Source organism: Bubalus kerabau, chromosome 4 (genome assembly GCF_029407905.1).
Source record: "Bubalus kerabau isolate K-KA32 ecotype Philippines breed swamp buffalo chromosome 4, PCC_UOA_SB_1v2, whole genome shotgun sequence".
In the NCBI taxonomy this organism is placed as follows: Eukaryota; Metazoa; Chordata; class Mammalia; order Artiodactyla; family Bovidae; genus Bubalus; species Bubalus kerabau.
In genome coordinates this window covers 14,481,148-14,499,102 of record NC_073627.1, presented here as the reverse complement: position 1 = coordinate 14,499,102, position 17,955 = coordinate 14,481,148, and the positions used below count along the sequence as shown (strand labels likewise).

General features: G+C 50.2%; 1 protein-coding gene across 1 annotated transcript in view; it reads left to right on the top strand.

The window, feature by feature from the left end:
• Positions 1 to 17,955, top strand: part of B3GNTL1 (UDP-GlcNAc:betaGal beta-1,3-N-acetylglucosaminyltransferase like 1) — a 104,816-nt gene that overhangs the window by 48,416 nt on the left and 38,445 nt on the right. Inside the window, exon 6 of the mRNA XM_055575478.1 lies at positions 7,180 to 7,275. Within this exon, the coding sequence (XP_055431453.1) occupies positions 7,180 to 7,275 (96 nt within the window). The remainder of the gene's footprint in view (positions 1 to 7,179; positions 7,276 to 17,955) is intronic.

Here is a 17,955-nt window from a genome sequence, read left to right as displayed (position 1 = left end):
TGTAAGTTCAAAGACCTTGAAATCTAGGCATATATAAGGAATTTGGGGAAAATAGAGGCCGTGTCAGTTTATCTTGTGAAGGTGAAAGTCACTCAGTTGTGTCCAACTCTTTGCGACCCCATGGACTATACAGTCCATGGCATTCTCCAGGCTAGAATACCTTTCCCTTCTCCAGGGGATCTTCCCAACCCAGGGATCAAACCCAGGTCTCCCACATTGCAGGCGGAGTCTTTACTGTGTGCAATACAGTAAAGCTTATCTTAATCTTCCAGTTTATCTTAATCTTAATTTAAACACATTGTCTTGTTCAAGGTTCGAGGTTAGGCTTTTCTCGATAAGCTTGTGTTAAGTGCACTGGATACTCTTCCAACAAAGGAGAAGCTTTTCTCCCAGCAGTGGTGCAGCTGTGCTTCCTCCCGCATCACAGGTCTGCAGTGAGACCAGGGATTCAGAGCAGCCCTGCTGCACCAGACAAAACCAGCTTGAGAAGGGTTGTTACTGCAGAGCTGGGTTTTATGAAAGTCATGACCTACAAAAATCTTGATTTGCAGTTGCCAGTTGGTGGTTTTGTTGATTATATCATATAGTTTGTTTGGAAAGAATGAAATGAATGCTAAGTATATGTTTGTCCTTGGTCATTACTTCTTTAAGCCCATTTACAAGAAAGCCATTTGATTATGAGGGTGGCAGCTCCCATAAATTGTGCAGCTGCATATTCTCTGCAAAACTTCCGAGATGGTATAACAGGCGTTTCCCCACCCACCTACTGAGCATTGTGGAGCGGGGGTCCGCTCTGGGACAGGAGTTGGGTGGGGTCAGGGAAGCCGCTGTGTTTGCTCCGGGCCCCTCCCTGAGGGTCGCCTGTGATGGGCGGAGGTGGGAGCTCTGCATTCTCAGGAACATGGAGGCACTGAGGGTGAAGGTGCGGAGGAGGCAGGGAGCACCCTGCAGAGGTTCAGGGCGGCCCAGAGCTTTTCCAGCACTCGTGGGCAGGTCCTTCCCTGTGCTCTTGGACAGGGCGATGGCAGGACTTCCCTACATCCCGTATGTGAGTCTCCAGGGGGCTCGGGAGGAGTCCTCGGTGACCTGGCCTTTGCCCACCCGGCCTGGTGGGAACATGAGGCGGGAGGCAGGCACTGTGGGCCAGTCTCCATCTTCAGGTGACACCAGGGCAGTCATCTCCCCTCTGCGCAGTGCAGCCTCTTCCTGCCCTGTGGGTGTGGCCACTGTGACCTCTGTCCACAGAGAGGCACTGACTTGGTCAGGCTGAGTGTGTGCCCGGGAGCGGTGCCGGCGCAGCAGAGAGGGCACAGCTGTTTGAAGGGGCTGGGAAGGAGCTCACGCTGCACGAGGCTGGGAGGCGGGTGGGTCTGCTGTCAGCACCTAAAGCCCAGTAGGCGCCGCCTCACTCTGGCTCGGTCCTCACTGCACCTCGCACACAGTGGGCACCATCTGTGTACCCAGCAGAGGCTGGAAGAAGTGGGTGCAGATGGGGGCTTCACTTAGTCACACAGGACGGAGTCTGGTGGCCAGACCCCATGGTCCAGCTCTGCCTCACAGCACGAGAGACTGGCTGGGGAGCCCTCTGGCCTGCAGCGCCTGGGGATGGGTTTGCAGGTGGGCTTGGGGGCCTCTGTGTCCATGGCTGGCCCTGATGGAGCCTGGGGAGGGGGCGTGTTGCAGGCCAGGCACCCATCTCTTGGTATTTGGGAGGTGGGGTGAGTTGGGAGGGGGAGAGGGTGACTGGGGGGCTGTGGGGAGGCTACAAGAGCCCTGCTGAAGATGGACCTGGTCCAGTGCCCGGGAGATTTGAGAGGCAGAGGCGATGAGGACACCTCACCTCCTACCATCCGGAGAAGTTTCTCGGGTTAAAAATCACAGTGATGGAGCGGTGTTCTTCCGCATTTGCCCCGTGTTGATGTAACTGCCGCACGTGGACAGCACATGTCTGTGTGTGTAGGTTTCGTGGAGCGTGGCCGCCCCACACCCCGTCATACCTGATACATCCCGCTCTTGATGAGTAAGCACGGGTGAGCCTCTCGGGAGCTAGGGGGGCGTTTGAATGGCCCTGTTCCCTGGTGGTGGTTGCTGCCCAGGTTGTTACACGTTGATCTGTAAGTCATGATTCAGAAAAGATTTTTGATGACAGTAAGCGTTTGGGAGTATGAAATAAGGAAAATAGTTCATCTAACTTAAAATAGTAAAGCACTGCCCCCATTCCTAAATGTACGCACTTTAAGTATTTTGAGGATTGGATCCATAAGGCAATTAGTTCTTAATGAAATCTAATTTTTGTTTATATTTTAGTCATCTTTAAACTATTGATGAACATAAATTAGGAACTAATTTCATAAATGTAGTTAATAAAATTTTATGCTCTATCCTTCCCCCCACCCCCAGCCCTTACTTTTCATCCTCAGGCCGCGGTTCTGAGAGGCCTTGCGGGAGGGGCCCTCCAGCCACACCGTGAGGACAGTGGGTGGGGAGGGGGGCTGCCTTCCTCTCAGAATTCAAGGTGCAGGTCCTGGGCTCATTTTACAACTTCCTATTCAAGCTTGTTGTCTGGTTTGTTATGTGGGTTTGCAGTATCAGTTCTCATTTCCATGAAGAACTGAGGTTAGTGAAATTTAAAAAATTCAGTTTCTGGGACTTCTCAGATGGTCCCAGAAACTAAATTTTTTGATGGTCCAGTGGTGAAAACTCAATGCTCCCAATGCAGGGAACCCAGGTTTGATCCCTGGTTGGGGAGCTAGATCCCACACGCAGCTAAAGATCCCATGAGCCACAACTAAGACCCAGCTCAGCCAAATAAATAAAAATAATTAATTTGTAAAGATAAATTAAAAAATTCAGTTCCTCAGTAAGAGCTTGCATGTGGGCACTGATCCCAGCAACAGACAAGCCAAGCCACCTTGCAATGGCCCCCTTCCTAAATCAGCCACATGCCAGTCCCTTCCCCCTTTTTCTTTTTCTTCTATTTTACTGACTTTTGCGTTTTATTACTATGTTCCTTCTGTACTTCATGTAATTGGTCTTCATCTTCTGGTTTGTGTTTTTCCTCGAGCCTCTCTCCTCCTGGTTCCCCCTTTCCGTGTTTGCCCTGGGATCCCACTTTACCTGTGCTGTTGCTCTATCCGCTACGCCTCTCTGTTTCGCTTGTTTTCAGTGGTCGGCTTCGGGCCATGTGCAGTGTGTACCTTACCCCTCACACTCTACCGCAGATAGATGGCAGAATCTCACGTGGAGCATAAGATCACAGAATCACATCCCGTCACACAGTTTATGCTGTAAACCCCATGCTATTTGTTTTTCTTTTTACCAAAATCAACTGTCTTATAAAGAGGTTACACATGGCAAAATGTCTTCTGCTTTTACACACGTTTACCATAACTGCCACTTACCATTCCTTGTTATCAGTCAGATCGTCTTCTTTTCCCCAAAGAGCTTCCTTCGTCTCTTTTGGTAATTTAACTCTTCTTGTGATGAATTATTTTGGCTTTTGTTTTTCTGAAAAAGTCTCTTTTGCTTTAATTTTTGAAAGCTATAGCAGCTGGCTAATGAATTCTAGGTTGAAGTCCTTTCTTTCTTTAAAGATGCCTCTCCCTGGCCCTTCCCTGGTGGTCCAGTGTCTAAGACTCTGTGCTCCCAATGCAGGGGGCCTGGTTTTGAGCCCTGGTCAGGGAACTAGATCCCGCATGCCACAGCTAAGAGTTCGCATGTTGCAACTTAAAAACAGATCCTGCATGACGCAATGAAGATTGAAGATTATGCATGCCACATCTAAGACGAGGCTTAGCCAAATAAACACAAATAAAATATTTTTTTAAAAAGATCCCTCCCCCTTGTCTGGTTTCCACAGCTTCTGCCAAGAAGTCTGCTGCCTTCCTTATGCCTCTCTGTGTAATGGGTGTTTTTCTCTTGACTGCTTTTAAGATTTTTTCTTTAATATTAGTTTTTAGCACTTTGATTATGATGTACAAACCTGTTTTTTTTTTTTTTTTTAAAGGTTGACTCTAATGAGGCTTTGTTGAATTTCTGGGATCTGTGGTTTTATAGCCTACATCAAATTTGGAAAAATTTTTGACCATTATTTCTTGAAGCGTTTTCTCAGTCTCCCACTCTTTGTGTTCGTTCAGCCTGTGCCTACTGAGCACTGACTGTGTACGGACCCTGTGCTGGCGTGGTGTCCACAGCGGCCTGGCATGAAGGCAGGGCAGGCAGCTCAGGAGAGGAGCTCGGCGCCCTGCCGCAGGCGCCTCTGTTTATGGGTTGCCTTTGTCTGCCCTGTGGCCCAGGCCAGCATTCTTTTAAAAAGTGTTAACGCAAACAAAGGACTTCCCTGGTAGCTCAGATGGTAAAGAATCTGCCTGCAATGTAGGAGACCTGGGTTCAATCCCTGGGTCAGGGAGATCCCCTGGAGAAGGAAGTGGCAACCCCATTCCAGTATTCTTGCCTGGGAAACCCCATGGACAGAGGAGCCTGGCGGGCTACAGTCCATGGGGGTCACAAAGAGTGGGACACGACTGAATGTCCGACTTTCACTTTTCACTTTCACAAGGCAAACAAAATATCCTTTCATTCTTTGTAGACCAACACTCGCATTGATTGAAGCCTCCAAGAACAGCCAGCCTCTGAAGCTCCAGCTTCATTTCATGTCCTCCCAGCCCTGCTCCCTGTGAGACCCCACCCAGTGTGGTTCAGCCTTCCTCAGAGGCAGAGTGGGAGGCGTGGTTTGGGAAGGGGGCTCAGGTGTTCACTGTGGAAATAGCGTGAGTCAGCTCATGTCCCAGAAAGGCCATGTTCTCCTGCCCTCGGTCCGGCTAGAAGTGTGTCTCTCAGCGTGGGCTGGGCTGTGCTAGGCTGACCCTCCACCGCCAGCAGCTGTTCATGACACAGCAGTGTGGGGCCGGGGCCTGGCTGTTTATACAGAAGTTAAGCCTCTTCATCTTCATGTTTGGGAATACTTTTGAAACAGAGGGTTTCTATCTCACAGCTTTGATCCACATGTTTCCTTTTTTCTTCAAAACCTTTTCTGTTCAGCCATCAAATGCAAGCCAGTGTCAACGATACCAGAAAACAGATGGAATAGACAGTTAAAAATATATGCCTTGGTCACTTCAGTCCTGCAGCCTCGCACTGGGCAAGCTGCTCATTCAAGAGCTGTTCTGATTTGTAACTGTGTTTAGTATGTGCTTTTAGGAGAAATACATAAAAGGTTCAAAGAATTCAGTAATATGTAAAAAAAATACACACCTATGGCCAAGTGTGTTTTATCCTAATCAGGAAATGGATGAAAGACACTTCTCTGGAGGGTCAGGCAGATGAGAAATAAGCCCCCGAAAGGAGGTTCAGCCTCACGAGCCACTGGGGATGTGTGTTAAAAGTGCGAGTCACCGCATACACCTGTTGGAAAAGCTAGACCAAGACACATGGCGAGGACGCGGGGAAACTGGTCACACGTGCTGTTGTGGGGATGGAAGTGGTGCTCAGGGAATGAAACTACTGTACGCCCCGCAGTCACACTCCTGGGCGTTCATCCCAGAGAAACGAAGACTTCTGTTCACACAAAAGCCCCTACATGAGTGTAGCAGAATAATAGTAACAGCTTCAAACTGGAAATAGCCCAGGTGTCCTGTAGAGGGTTAAGCTGTGGAGTATTTTTCAGCCAAAAAAAAAAAAAAAAGGGAACAAATCTCCAGGGAATCACCCAATTGCTAAAGGCTACACACAATGTGATTGCATTTTTGCAGCGTTCTTGAAAGAATTACGGCATTGAAGCAGCAGGTTTGTGGCCTCGAGCTAGCAGTGTGGGCACGGGGCAGGGCGGGTGGGGTGGGTGTGGGTGGTTGGGGGGGCGGGAAGCAGCCATAAAGGCACCAGGAGAGGCCCCTGTGGCCGTGGAAACGCCCAGTGTCCCTGAGCCCAGTGGAAGCCAAGTGATGGTTTTTCAAGATGTTACCATTAGAGGAAACCAAGTAATAATACACATGGGATCTGTGTGTGTTATTTCTTACTGCTGCATGCAAATCTACCATTTCTCTCTCTCTGTCAAGAACAGATTAAAAAACCACAACAAACAAGGACCTACTGTATAGCACAGGGAACTCTACTCAGTATTCTATAATAACCTGTATGGGAAAAGAATGTGAAAATGAATGGAGATGTGTGTATGTATAACAGCATCACACAACACAACCACAGCAACAAAATTCAAGCAAAGCAGACAAAAACCTTCTGAAAACTCTTCAGTAGCATAACTGAATTAATATAAATTAATCACCATGTGTAAGTGTTGTGTATATTAGAGCAAGTTTTAAGAAACTCATGAGGTGACTTTTGTGCATTTCTCAATAAGGAGACTTAGGCAGTGACATAAGTCAGCCAGCCACCCTTGACCTTCCTCACTGTTACCTGATGGTCGGGAAGGTGGGGAAGACAAAGCCTGGGATCAGAGGTTAGTGTCATCTTCCAAGGTCAGCCAGCCTGTGAGAGCCTCATAGGACCCTCACCCAGGGGCAGGCTTTCTGCCATCCTCGGACACCCCAGCTGCCCTCCCCTGGCCAGAAAGGGGGAGAAAGGCCTCCTCCTGCGCTGCGAGGGGCTCCTCCCTCGGAAACCAGCCCATTCTCTGCATCTGAGCCCTTGGGCTGCTGGTCTCTGAGCATCAGGACCCCTGATATCTGCGGGAGGGGCCAGCCTCCCTCCAAGGCTGCCTCACTGACGGGAGGGCTGGACCCTTTACCTCTGAGCAGTCTTAAGGGTGTTTAAATGCACTGCAAGCAGATACCCGAGGAGAGCATGCAGGGGGGCTTCCCTAGGTGTTGGGTGCTGGGAGTCAGCCTGCGAAGCTGTGGGGAGGGGATGGTGTCCATGGCCAGGAGGAGGCAGGGCCAGGTTCCAGAACCAAGAGCAGAAGGAGGGGTGAGAAGTAATCCGGCAGGGTACGGGAGAGGATTTAGATGGCAGCTAGCATGGATTCTTCCTGGGGCGGAGTGCCTGTCTGATGGCATCACGGTGGGGGCTGCTGTGGCAGCCTAGACAGAGGGAGCCGGCGGGGGGCGATGAGCTGTTAGGGCTGCAGCTTTTGTTTATTTACAAGCTGAATGGAGAAAGTTATCAAAACACGGGGCTGCCCCCAAGGCTGCATGGCTTTAAGTCCTGTTTGTTATTGTTTCACAGATTATCGGTTGTCAAGTGACGAGGGAGCCCCCCAGTTCCACCGAGCGGTACACGCGGTGGATCAACCAGCTGGCGCCCGACCAGCTGCTCACCCAGGTATGTCTGCCGTCTGGGGATGGGAGGGAGTTTCTGTGCTCTCAGCACCTGTGCCTGCTGCCTCCTGGGTGCCAAGCACCGTCCTGGTAGGCGCTGCCTGGAGGAGGGGGAAGAGCGTTTCACAGGAGCCTGGCCTGGGAAGAGCTGGAGCCAGGAGGCAAGTGTGGAGGGTCTGGCTCAAGACCAGGGAGCAGGACCCATGCAGCCCGGTCACACTGGCTGAGGTGGATGGAGGCAGAGGGCAGGAGGTGGGGGCCTGGGCAGTGCTGAGCAGCTGCAGGGGTGGAGGTATCCAGGAAAGGTCTGAGTTTCTAGTGGAGCAGGGCCACCCCTGAGCAGAGCAGCTGGAGGGGGCCCGGGTCTGGGGAATGAGCTGAGATGCGCTGTGCAGGAGGTGGACCGGATGGGCAGGTAACAGAAGTCCACGGAGCTGGAAATGGGTGTAGGCTGAGGTCAGACTAGAAACCACGACAGGGCAGGGCGCTGGAGGAAGAGGTCAATAAGGGTCTCAAGGTCTCAGCCTGGGGGGTGTCCTAAAGTCCATGGGACGTCGAGGGAATCCTGCGAACTGACCACATGATGAGGTGTTAAGTGAGGATGAGAACCAAATATTCTCTCTTCGTCCAGCTTTGAAAACAAGCCACTGCCTCAACGTGTCAGCACCCACTTTAAGCTCTGTAGCAAGTTACCCCAAAACAGAGACCTAAAGTTGCCCCGGTCTCTTGGGGATGGGCCCAGGCCTGTTCTGTTTGCCTCCTGGTCTGGCCCTGGCTGCCCCACCGACAGCAGACGCTTCAGGCCCCATCTTGCTGGACAAGTCCTTCCCAGGACCTAATCCCCCAGGGCGGGAGAAATGTGTTCCTCAGGGGCTGGGCCACGTCAGAGTGGGGAGCAGCCCCCCAAAGCCCAACCAGGAAGAAGCTGTAGGAGGCGTGGAAACGTTCTCCTCGCAGTGAGGTGCTGGGGTCTGTCCCACATTGCGATTCCTTGCGATCCTGCTATATGATGAAGTGCTTTTTTCTAAACTCTGAGTTTTGAAAACTGAAATCTCAGTATAATGGAGTGATTTATAATGATAATCGGCTTCTGAAATTAGAGCCGCTTATAATTCTGGCATCAAGCGTTCTGTTTGCTGAACTCAAAGTGATGCTGAAGAAACCCTGAGAGTTGAATGGTGCCTGGGACCACCACGTCCCTCTTGTGGGCTATTTCACATAGTTCTCTGGATGATCTGAGTTCTTTACCCTTTCTTCTTTAGTTTTGGGTTTGCCTGTTGCTTCTGTTACCAAAGCTGCTTCACCAGCTTTTAGGTTCTGTGCCATTCATGCTGGTCCACACACATAAAAAGTTCTTTTGCATTTGGATTTACTTTTCCAAATGAACTTTTTAGAGATGACTATTCCAGGAGTGGCCCAGTGGCCGCGGGTGGTGCACTCAGAACAGCTGGTGATAATAGATGCACTAGTAACCGGGGAAGGTGGCGAGGGTGCCAGGAGGCTCAGTGGTTTTCCTGCTGCTACTCCAGCCGTGAGGGCAGGAGGAGAGCCAGCGTGCGTCTCCCAGGAGCCGGCAGGGTCTCTGGTAGTGGTGGGAGCACTTGGGTTGATGTTGACAGTCACGCAGGACAGGGGCAGCTCTGTCCTGTCTGCACTGGGCGGTCCTGGTTCACCCACAGCCACACTGAGCGCCTGGTTGTTGCAGAGCTGTTGGGAGGCTGTCCTTCCCCTCTGAGGGGTGTGTGAGCTGGTGGAGCTCTGAGTCCACGGCAGCTTCAGGTCTCTGAAGAGGACGGAGTCTTCTATCCTCCAGGTTGTGACCTGAGCATCCAGAGTCAGGAAGCTGAGGGCTCTGGGCGCACACTTGCATCACCTTGCATCTCAGCTGGCATTTGGATATGAATTTGCAAACCATTACTGGTGCATGGAGAGTGAGCACCGGGCCTGGGACTCCTGGCGCCACCCCGGTCCTTCCGTCCGTGGAGCACGTCCAGCCCGCGGGTCACGGTTCTGGGATGTGCCTGCCCTTTTGCAGATGCTTTCCCAGCACACGCACTGCTGGTTTTAGAACCAAGAATCACAGCCACTTCAGCGGAGAGCTAGTAAGAGCTTTCATATCCTAACTGGGAAATTAAAATGTCCCATTGCGTGTGAGAGTGTTGGCCGGCGGTCAGCCCCAGGGTCCCCTGCTTTAGCGCCCTCAGATGTGGAACTCTGCACTTGCAAGGGGTCTCTGGACACGCTCATCTCAACCCTGAGCCTTCAAGGGTCGGCGAGTCAGTGGGGAGGTGGCCTCGTGAGAGAAACTGCTGAGTCGGCTTCTGCCGTGTGCTGGATTCTCTGGGAGAACCTGAGTCACGCGGAAACTATGTGACTGAATACTGAGGCTATAATTTACATGCAGCACACTCTCAGCCAGAATGACGAGTTCTGAGCCCAGGGCAGACTTAACTGTTAAGCGTCATAGAAATAATTAAGGGAGGATCTTCCTCAGCAGCGTTTCTCTTTAGGAAGTTAGGGGAAATTAAAGAATAAGGTTTCTCAGAGTGAAAGCAGGTATCTCTGTTTAAGCCATTTCTCAACTGTTACAGTCGCAGGAATCACCAGCACTCTTTAGGGTCTTTGTTCATAGTCTAAACTGAGTCACATTTGTGAGGTGGGGAGCAACGTACTTTGGTTTGATTTTTTGTTTTTAACTTTTTATTTTGTATTGAAGTATAGCCAATTCACAACATTGTGATAGTTCCAGGTAAACAGCAAAGGGGCTTGGTCATACTTACTGATTTGATATTTGTGTGTCTACTTGAATGTCTGATTAGATACCAAGGACAATGTTAAATCAGAGTTCAATTCAATTGCTCAGTCATGTCCGACTCTATGCAACCCCTTGGACTGCAGCATGCCAGTCCATCACCAACTCCCAGAGCTTGCTCAAACTCATGTCCATCGAGTCAGTGATGCCATCCAACCATCTCAGCCTCTGTCATCCCCTTCTCCTGCCTTCCATCTTGCCCAGCATCAGGGTCTTTTCCAATGAGTTCCAATAAACCAGAGTACCATAAAATTAATGTTCTGCTAATTCCAAACGTAGCCTGGACCAATGGCCTGGGGCCTGTGCCAGCCTGTGCCACCTGTTTCAGGCAGTGCCCACTTTACACCTTCAGTGAGAGGCTGTTCCCAACAGACCTGCACCTCCTGGATGGGGTTGTGGTGGGGAGAAGGGGAGGCAGGGCCAGACCACATCCCTGCCTCAGAGGCTGCCCCTGGAGGGTCCTGGCAGCTCCAAGGAGAGGTTGGGGGTCAGGGCAGCTTGCATGGGTAGCTGTGATCAGCTCTGGCTGCCTGGAGTAGGTGCTCAGGTTCACAGCGCAAGGAAGACAGCAGGTGTGGGTGTGAGATGCATCCCTCGTCCCAGCCCCACCTGGTCCTCATCCTCCACACCTGCTCCCAGCTCCCCTTGCGCCTCTCTCGGGGGTCTGTGCTTCCTTGGTGTCTTAGCCCACTCACACTGCCACGGCACATACAACAGACATCTGTTCCTCACAGTCTGGAGGCTGGACGTTCGAGGTCAAGGAGCGGCAGGTGGTTCCTCCTAAGGCCTCTTTCCTTGGCGTGCTGATGGTCGTCTCCTCCCTGAGCCCTCTCATGGCCCTCCTTCTCTGTGCTTACTCACTCCCAATGACTCTTGGATCAGGGCCCCACCCTTATGACCTCATTTAACCTTAATTACCTCTTCAAAAGCCTCATCTCTGAATACGGTTTCGGGGTGGGGGGTTAGGGCTGCAGTGGACTTTGGGGGACACAGTTCAATCCGTAGCATTTGGACACCCTCCCTGGCTCCTCCACAGCCCCCTGTGGTCCCCTTGGCCTGGGCCCACAGGACACAGTGGTATGTGGACAAGCGCTGCACCAAAGAGAATGGCCCGCCTCCTGTACAGCCTCTCCTCTCATTCATGGCCCCGTGTGTTCAACAGGGAGGGTGTCACCCAGCTACCATTTCCCTGCAGTATCTGAGCATCCTGAACATGAATGAGAAAAATGTACAGCCCACCTGTCAGTGCTAATGTACAAGCTCTCACTTTATCTAGCATCCAAGGACTCTAGACAAGCAAAATTTCTAGATGATTAAAGTTTACCTCTGCCTCCGTAAGTATAGTCTCTACCTAAACCAGTGCTCCCCAAACTTGTTTGATCATAAAATAGCTCAAGAACTTGAAAACAATGCAGATTCCTCATCTACTTCCATAGTTTCTGATTTAGTGGCTCTGGAAATGTGCATTTATAACACATGCCTGAATATTTTTGATGAAACTCTTTGAGAATATTATTCCTGCTTAGAAAAACTGCTTCCCTATAGATCGTAGAGTCATTTTACGAAGTCTGCCCAATTTAAACACTGCATTGACTCACATAAAAGTTTCAGAAATAGAGTCCTGTGTGCCCTTCACCCGGATCCCCATCCTTGATGTCTCACACCCATAGTATGGTGTTCAAACCAGAAGATGCATGTTGGTACAACCCTGCTCGGAGTGCACACATTCTTGCGGGGTGTGGAGTGTATGGAATTCCATCACACTTCTGCATCATCACAACCCCTGCCACAGTCAGGGTATGGAACTATCCTTCACCCCAGAGAAACTGACACCCCGGAGAAACTGACCCTGACAACACCTTATCTGTCCGCTTCACTGGAATCTTGTCATATGAGACAGTTACATTAATGGAACTGTGACTTTGTCATTCCACGTGATGCCTTGGAGATAACAATTCGTTCCTCTTGTTGCTGCAACATGCCGGTCGTTGTGGGGCTGTTGCTAGAAGGGCTGCCGTGACCCTCATGGACAGGTTCCACTTCCTGAGATGAGCACAAGGGTTGGATTATGCGGCTGTGCTCCAATTGAAGCCCGTGCGAGGCTGCCCGAGCAGCTGCGCCGCCCCCTCCCAGCACTTGTGTTGTCAGGTTCCTGCAGGCCGCTCCAGCCTGTCTCATCAGTGCACTGCCTTGTGTTTCCCTAACGGGGCTTTTCGTGATCTTTTGCCCATTTTCTTATTGGACTATTTGTTTTCTTACTGTTGGGTTTGAGTTTCCTTGTGGACAAAAGTCCTTTGTTGGGTGTCAGTTTTGCAAGTACTTTCTCCTCATCTATGGCTTTTCTTTCATCTACTTAACAGAGCCCTTCACAGAGTCCAAGTTTTTAATTCTGGTGAAGTTCAACTCATCTACTTTTTAAATAGATTGTGCTTTGGGTACCAATGTCTCAAGATGCTTTATGTAACCAATGGTCACAAAGATTTTCTCCTGAAGTTTTATAATTTTACATTTTACATTTAGAGCTATGATTCATTTTAAGTTGTTTTTTTGCAAAAGAACTGAGCTTTGGATCCAGGCTCTCCGTTCTTTCTTTCTTTCTTTCTTGCTTGCTTACAAATGTTCAAGTGCTTCTACACCATTTTTGTTGAGAATACTAGCTTCCTCATAGACTTGCTGTTGGACCTTGTCAGAGACGGGTTGGCTGTGCTTGTGTGGGTGTGTTTCCAGGCCATTCTGTGGTGTTGATCTGTCTATCACTCCATGGCCACACTGTCCTGGTCACTGCAGCTATGGAGGAAGTTTGAGATCAGTTAGTCTGGGGCTTCCAACTTCATTCTTCTTTTTCAAAGTTTTGTTATTCTAGTTCTTTGCCTTTTCCTCTATGTGTTTTTTCAAACACTGAGCAGTTCTTCCATCCTGAGCAGACACTGAGTCAGTGTCCTACAGTTTCACTCAATTCTGACTCCATCTGCCTGGAGACAGTGTCAGACCCCACAGATTAAGGGCTCTGCCTCACGAGACTGCCTCACTTCAGCCCAGTCACAAGTCCAGGCTGTCACCTGACTGGCTATAAATCAGGGTTCCCACCGACCCCCTCCTCTGTCGGTTAATTTGCTCCAGCCACTCACAGAACTCAGAGAAACATTCATTTACACTTACAGTTTACAATCATGGATACAATGAAAAAGGCAGGTGAACAGGTGCATGGAGAGGGGGTCCGAAGGGTCCTGAGCACAGGTGCTCTGTCCCTGAAGAACATGAATATCCACCCACATTGCGTAGGTGGGGAACCTTTCATGTATCACCCCCATCACTGCTGCCTAACCACCGTAACTCAGGGATGATGGTCCTCCTTCCTTCTATCCCAACCGCAGGCAGGTTCCGCTCTAGTCTGGCTCTAACCTGGATTCCCACTGAGATGTCTGGTGCCCAGCTCTTGCTGAGTTGACACAGCACAATCCAGCGTAGTAAGATTTCTTTTTAAGTGCAGGAGAGTAAATTAGCTAGGAATAACTTTGCTAGAACCAAAGATATGGGCAGTCAGATTAAAAGGGCCCTTGAGTATCTTGCCCAGGAGATGAGAAGACCTTGCCCAGGGAGAGAAGAATGGCAGGAACAAATTTGGTCGTGGATTTCTCAACAACTGCAGTGGAATCTGTAAAACACCAGGAGACAGATTTCAGAATTCTCACAGAAATGATTTTGAATGTTGAATTCAAAGCCTAACCAAATTGTCAGTTGTGTGAATATACAACTAGGACTTTTTCATGTAAGGATTCAAAATCTTTGCTCCTGAAAAATATTTGTGTCCTTCTCAGAAATGTACTGGAAGACACTCCATAAAATTAAGAAGCAAATTGAAGAGGAAGAAGATAGAAGATCTAGGAAGCAGGTCTCTAACATGGGCCAGAAGAAGCCCAGGCAGGAGTGGGGAGACAGGAAAAGTGCTTCACACTCAAGGAGCATGTGTATTTCCACACTCAGGGAGAAAGGAAAACGAGGGAGAGGCAAGGAGGTGTGTGCGCCAGGAGATGTGACAGGGGTGAACACACGGAACCGGTTCCCAGTGCTTGAAGGGGGCTTCCTTGGCGGCTCAGTGGGTAGGAACCCTCCTGCCAGTGCAGGAGACACGAGCTTGATCCCTGGGTTGGGAAGACCCCCTGAGAAGGAAATGGAAACCCACTCCAGTATTCTTTCCTGGGAAATCACACGGACAGAGGAGCCTGGGGGGCTACAGTCCATGGGGTCACAAAAGGGTCAGACACTACTGAGCAACTAAACAAGTGCTTGAATGAAGGCGCAACAGCAAAGGAGCATAAAGGCGCCAAGAAGAACAGGGAAATAGAAACACATCAGTTGAGGCAGATTACCTCTCGAATGCAGAAGGAGAAACGCAGCAGCAGGAAGTACCTGTTTTTATTCTAATCTGGTACCTTTGACATCCCGACTGCACGCTCTGTGCCCTCGTCTCCGTCTCCCGAGGCTGCCGGGCTCACCCTGGGTCCCCAGCGGGTTATATCCAGCCTGGTACCTGGCGCAGCAGGCCACTTGGGTGTGTGATGCTCTGGTTGTTCACAGAGGGGCCCAGGCCACCCTTTACTCTGGTCACCCCTCCCCTAACAAGAGCAGCCCCCAACCATCTCCTCTTACTTGCTATTGCACATACATTTTCTTTAAAAAAAATAGAAAAAGGAAAACTTTTTTAAAAATTAAAATATTCCAGGTCTACGAAAGTGCAGAGAATACATCATCCTACCCTCTTGCTGCAGTGAATGCCCTTGGGTGACCCCCTCGCTGCTGGGTCTCATGCGCAAGCCAGCCCCTCCTCTTTCCCTGGACAGTGTGCCCGGGCCCCCCTCTTCAGATTCTGCTGCTCACACCCATGAAGGTCCCAATGTGAGTGCTGGGTCCCAAGGCTGCGTGCTGTTCCTCACCCACAGGAGACCCTAGGGCCCAGGCAGCTTCAGTGTCTCCACTGCCAAATATTCACTGTCGACATCGCGTTCCTCAGTTTACACTCCGAGGCGGTCAGCTCCGCAGCCAGCAGCCCCACTCCAGGACATCTGCCTTGGTCACCAGCACCACCTCCCAGCTTCCTGACCTGACTTCCACCTCCCTTCCCCGGATGGGGCTGACCAAAGTGGGAACCTCGGTGATCTGTGTGGGAGCCACGTGATCCTTCTCTCTTGACCTGGGAAGAGTAAGAGAGTTTGATAGGATGCTGTTGAGCGGCTGAGAGTCAGGGTGGGGAGGCGGGGAGGCGGGTGTCTCCACCCTGGGGGGGGCAGCAGGGCAGAGGCTTACCCTGTGGGGTCAGCGCTGCAGGGGAGCAGGGCGGGCGGGCCTGAGGTCCAGGGCTCAGGCCACACTGCAGGTCAACAGCAGCCCTGGTAAGAAAGCACTGGTGTTCTGCTCCCTGAGTCCTTGCTGGAATGGGTTCCCCCAACGGGTCGCTGCCCCAGAGGCCCCAGCCTCTGTCACCCCTCCAGCCAGTGCTCAGTTTCATTATTATTGGGAAAATGTGAGAGTTAGCAGCAGCTCCTGGACTCCAGGACCAACCATCTGTGTGACCCACGGGTTAGAAGATATTTAGCAGAACTAAATGAAGGTAACTTCAGCTAACTGAGAAGACAGGGTTTGCAGTGGACTTGGGGTCGCAGGGATTCTTGCCTGCCCATGGGGCCAGGCCTCCCATGAGCCTGCTCGCATCTGCTCTGTCATAGCTGCTTTGGAAGACCTTTCTTGTCATCCAAGCAGGGTCTCTACAACCAGGCTGTTTGAACCCACCCGGGTCACATATTCATTCAGCTCAGTGTGTCTTTCCCTTGAAATTTTGTCCTTCACATCTCAGTGGTGTTTACGTCATTCTAATCAGTTAACGTACATGAAATTTTAAAAGTACACATTTCAAAACAGATTAAGCTGTACCATTTTTATTCATTTTCTTCTTTAAAAGGAGTATCAGAATGTGGCATCTATGTTATACATAGTAGAGCCACAGTCCACTAGCAACTTTTACCACTGTTAGAAAAGTGGTTACTTACCCACTTTCTCTAAAACATACTATCGAGAAAGGAAACTTTGTATTAAAGTCTGTGTCTTTATTAAATCCAGAAGCCATAGGTTTTGGATTTCACATCAAAGTTTATTCTTGTTGCTATGTGGGTGTTAAAATGTCAGAATACTGGAAAATTTGTTATCTGTCTAAAGATAGTCTTCCAACAAATTAGAATTTAGAAATAAGGATAATAAACCACAGGAATCTGGAAATGAGTCATATAAACTTTGCTCTTTTTCTCTAAGAAGAATTCGTATCACTTCCTGGTAAGATATAGCTAATGAGGTCTATAAATTTCATTAAATGCTTCATTTTCTTTACCTCAAGAGTTTCTCCTTTCTAAATAAAAACTGAGCTCATTGTAAGTCTATCATCTTTGATTTTGTATGTTTTAAGCACCAAAAGCGTTAAGAAGTGTCCATCCGAACCTATACCTTTTCACATGCTTTTCTTGAGAACCAAGGGTGGACTCATTCAGGACAAAGTATGGCCAGGAGCTTAGGGAATGTTTCGGTTTGTGCTGTAAACTCCCCGAGGCACACTGGAATCAGTTTTTAACTTGTATGAGCTGCGTAGAATGTCTTTTTGCAAAAGGAACTTTCGGTTGGTGGCAAAACGAGGGGAGAGTGCGAAAGCAAACTGCCAGGACCCAGAACAGTGTGACCCTGAGCCTTCTTCTGCTTCACAAAGTTCCAAGAAGCTAGATTATCTAAATCAGAAACTAGATTACTAGATTATAGAGGACATTTGGTGACACATCAGAACCAGAAGACGCAGTGACAGTATGAGACAAAAATGGATGAAAGGGAATCTGCTATAAACTTGATGCCCCTGGGGAGTCACCATCTGCACTCTCACCTGTGTGCTCACCTCCCCTCACCTGTGTGCTCACCTCCCCTCACCTGTGTGCTCACCTCCCCCTCACCTGTGTGCTCACCTCCCCCTCACCTAGGTTCTCACTTCCCCCTTACCTGTGTGCTCACCTCCCCTCACCTGTGTGCTCACCTCCCCTCACCTAGGTGCTCACCTCCCCCTCACCTGTGTGCTCACCTCCCCTCACCTAGGTGCTTACTTCCCCCTTAACCTGTGTGCTCACCTACCCCCCACCTGTATGCTCACCTCCCGCTCACCTGTGTGTGTTCCTTCATTTTCCTAATGAACTAATAGGCCATTCTGCTTCTCTTCAGCTGGGACCGTCCCCACCTGCACACATGACCTATGTTCACAGCAGGACACCTGCAGTGGCCTAGTGACCAGAAGCGTTGTGTCCCTTGTCCCCCCACCTGGGTCCTTCTGCCCCTTGAAAACTTGCCTTTTCTCATCCAGACATGAGCCAGAGGAGCTCATTGGTCCTCTGGGAACCACGGCCACTGCTGCTGCCTTTGTGTGGCAGGGGTTGCGGTTTGGCTCCACTGTGGAGAGGTTTGATCCTCCGCTTGGTTGTGAATCTGCTGTGTTTGGGAACAGACTGTGACTCATACTTGGGTATGAGAGCAGGGGTGCTGTTCGGCCCTGAGTTCCAGCTGCCACCTTCACTTCAGGTACCACTTGAGTTCAGGGGCTTCCGGTGTCTGCGTACTGAGTGAACGTCATCCTTGAAGGTCCAAGAAAATCACTGAGATGTGTCCTGAGGTTGCAGACAGGACCTGTTGTCTCAAACAGGTCTCATCCCGCAGAGGGTGCTGGCCTCATCTGTTCACAACAGCTTCTGGTCATCTAGGGAAAAACTCTTCTTTCACATGCTCACCCCTCCTCAAGTAAAGAGAGCTCTTCCCTGAAGACAAACTTTATGGTCCAGGGGGAGGCATGCAGTC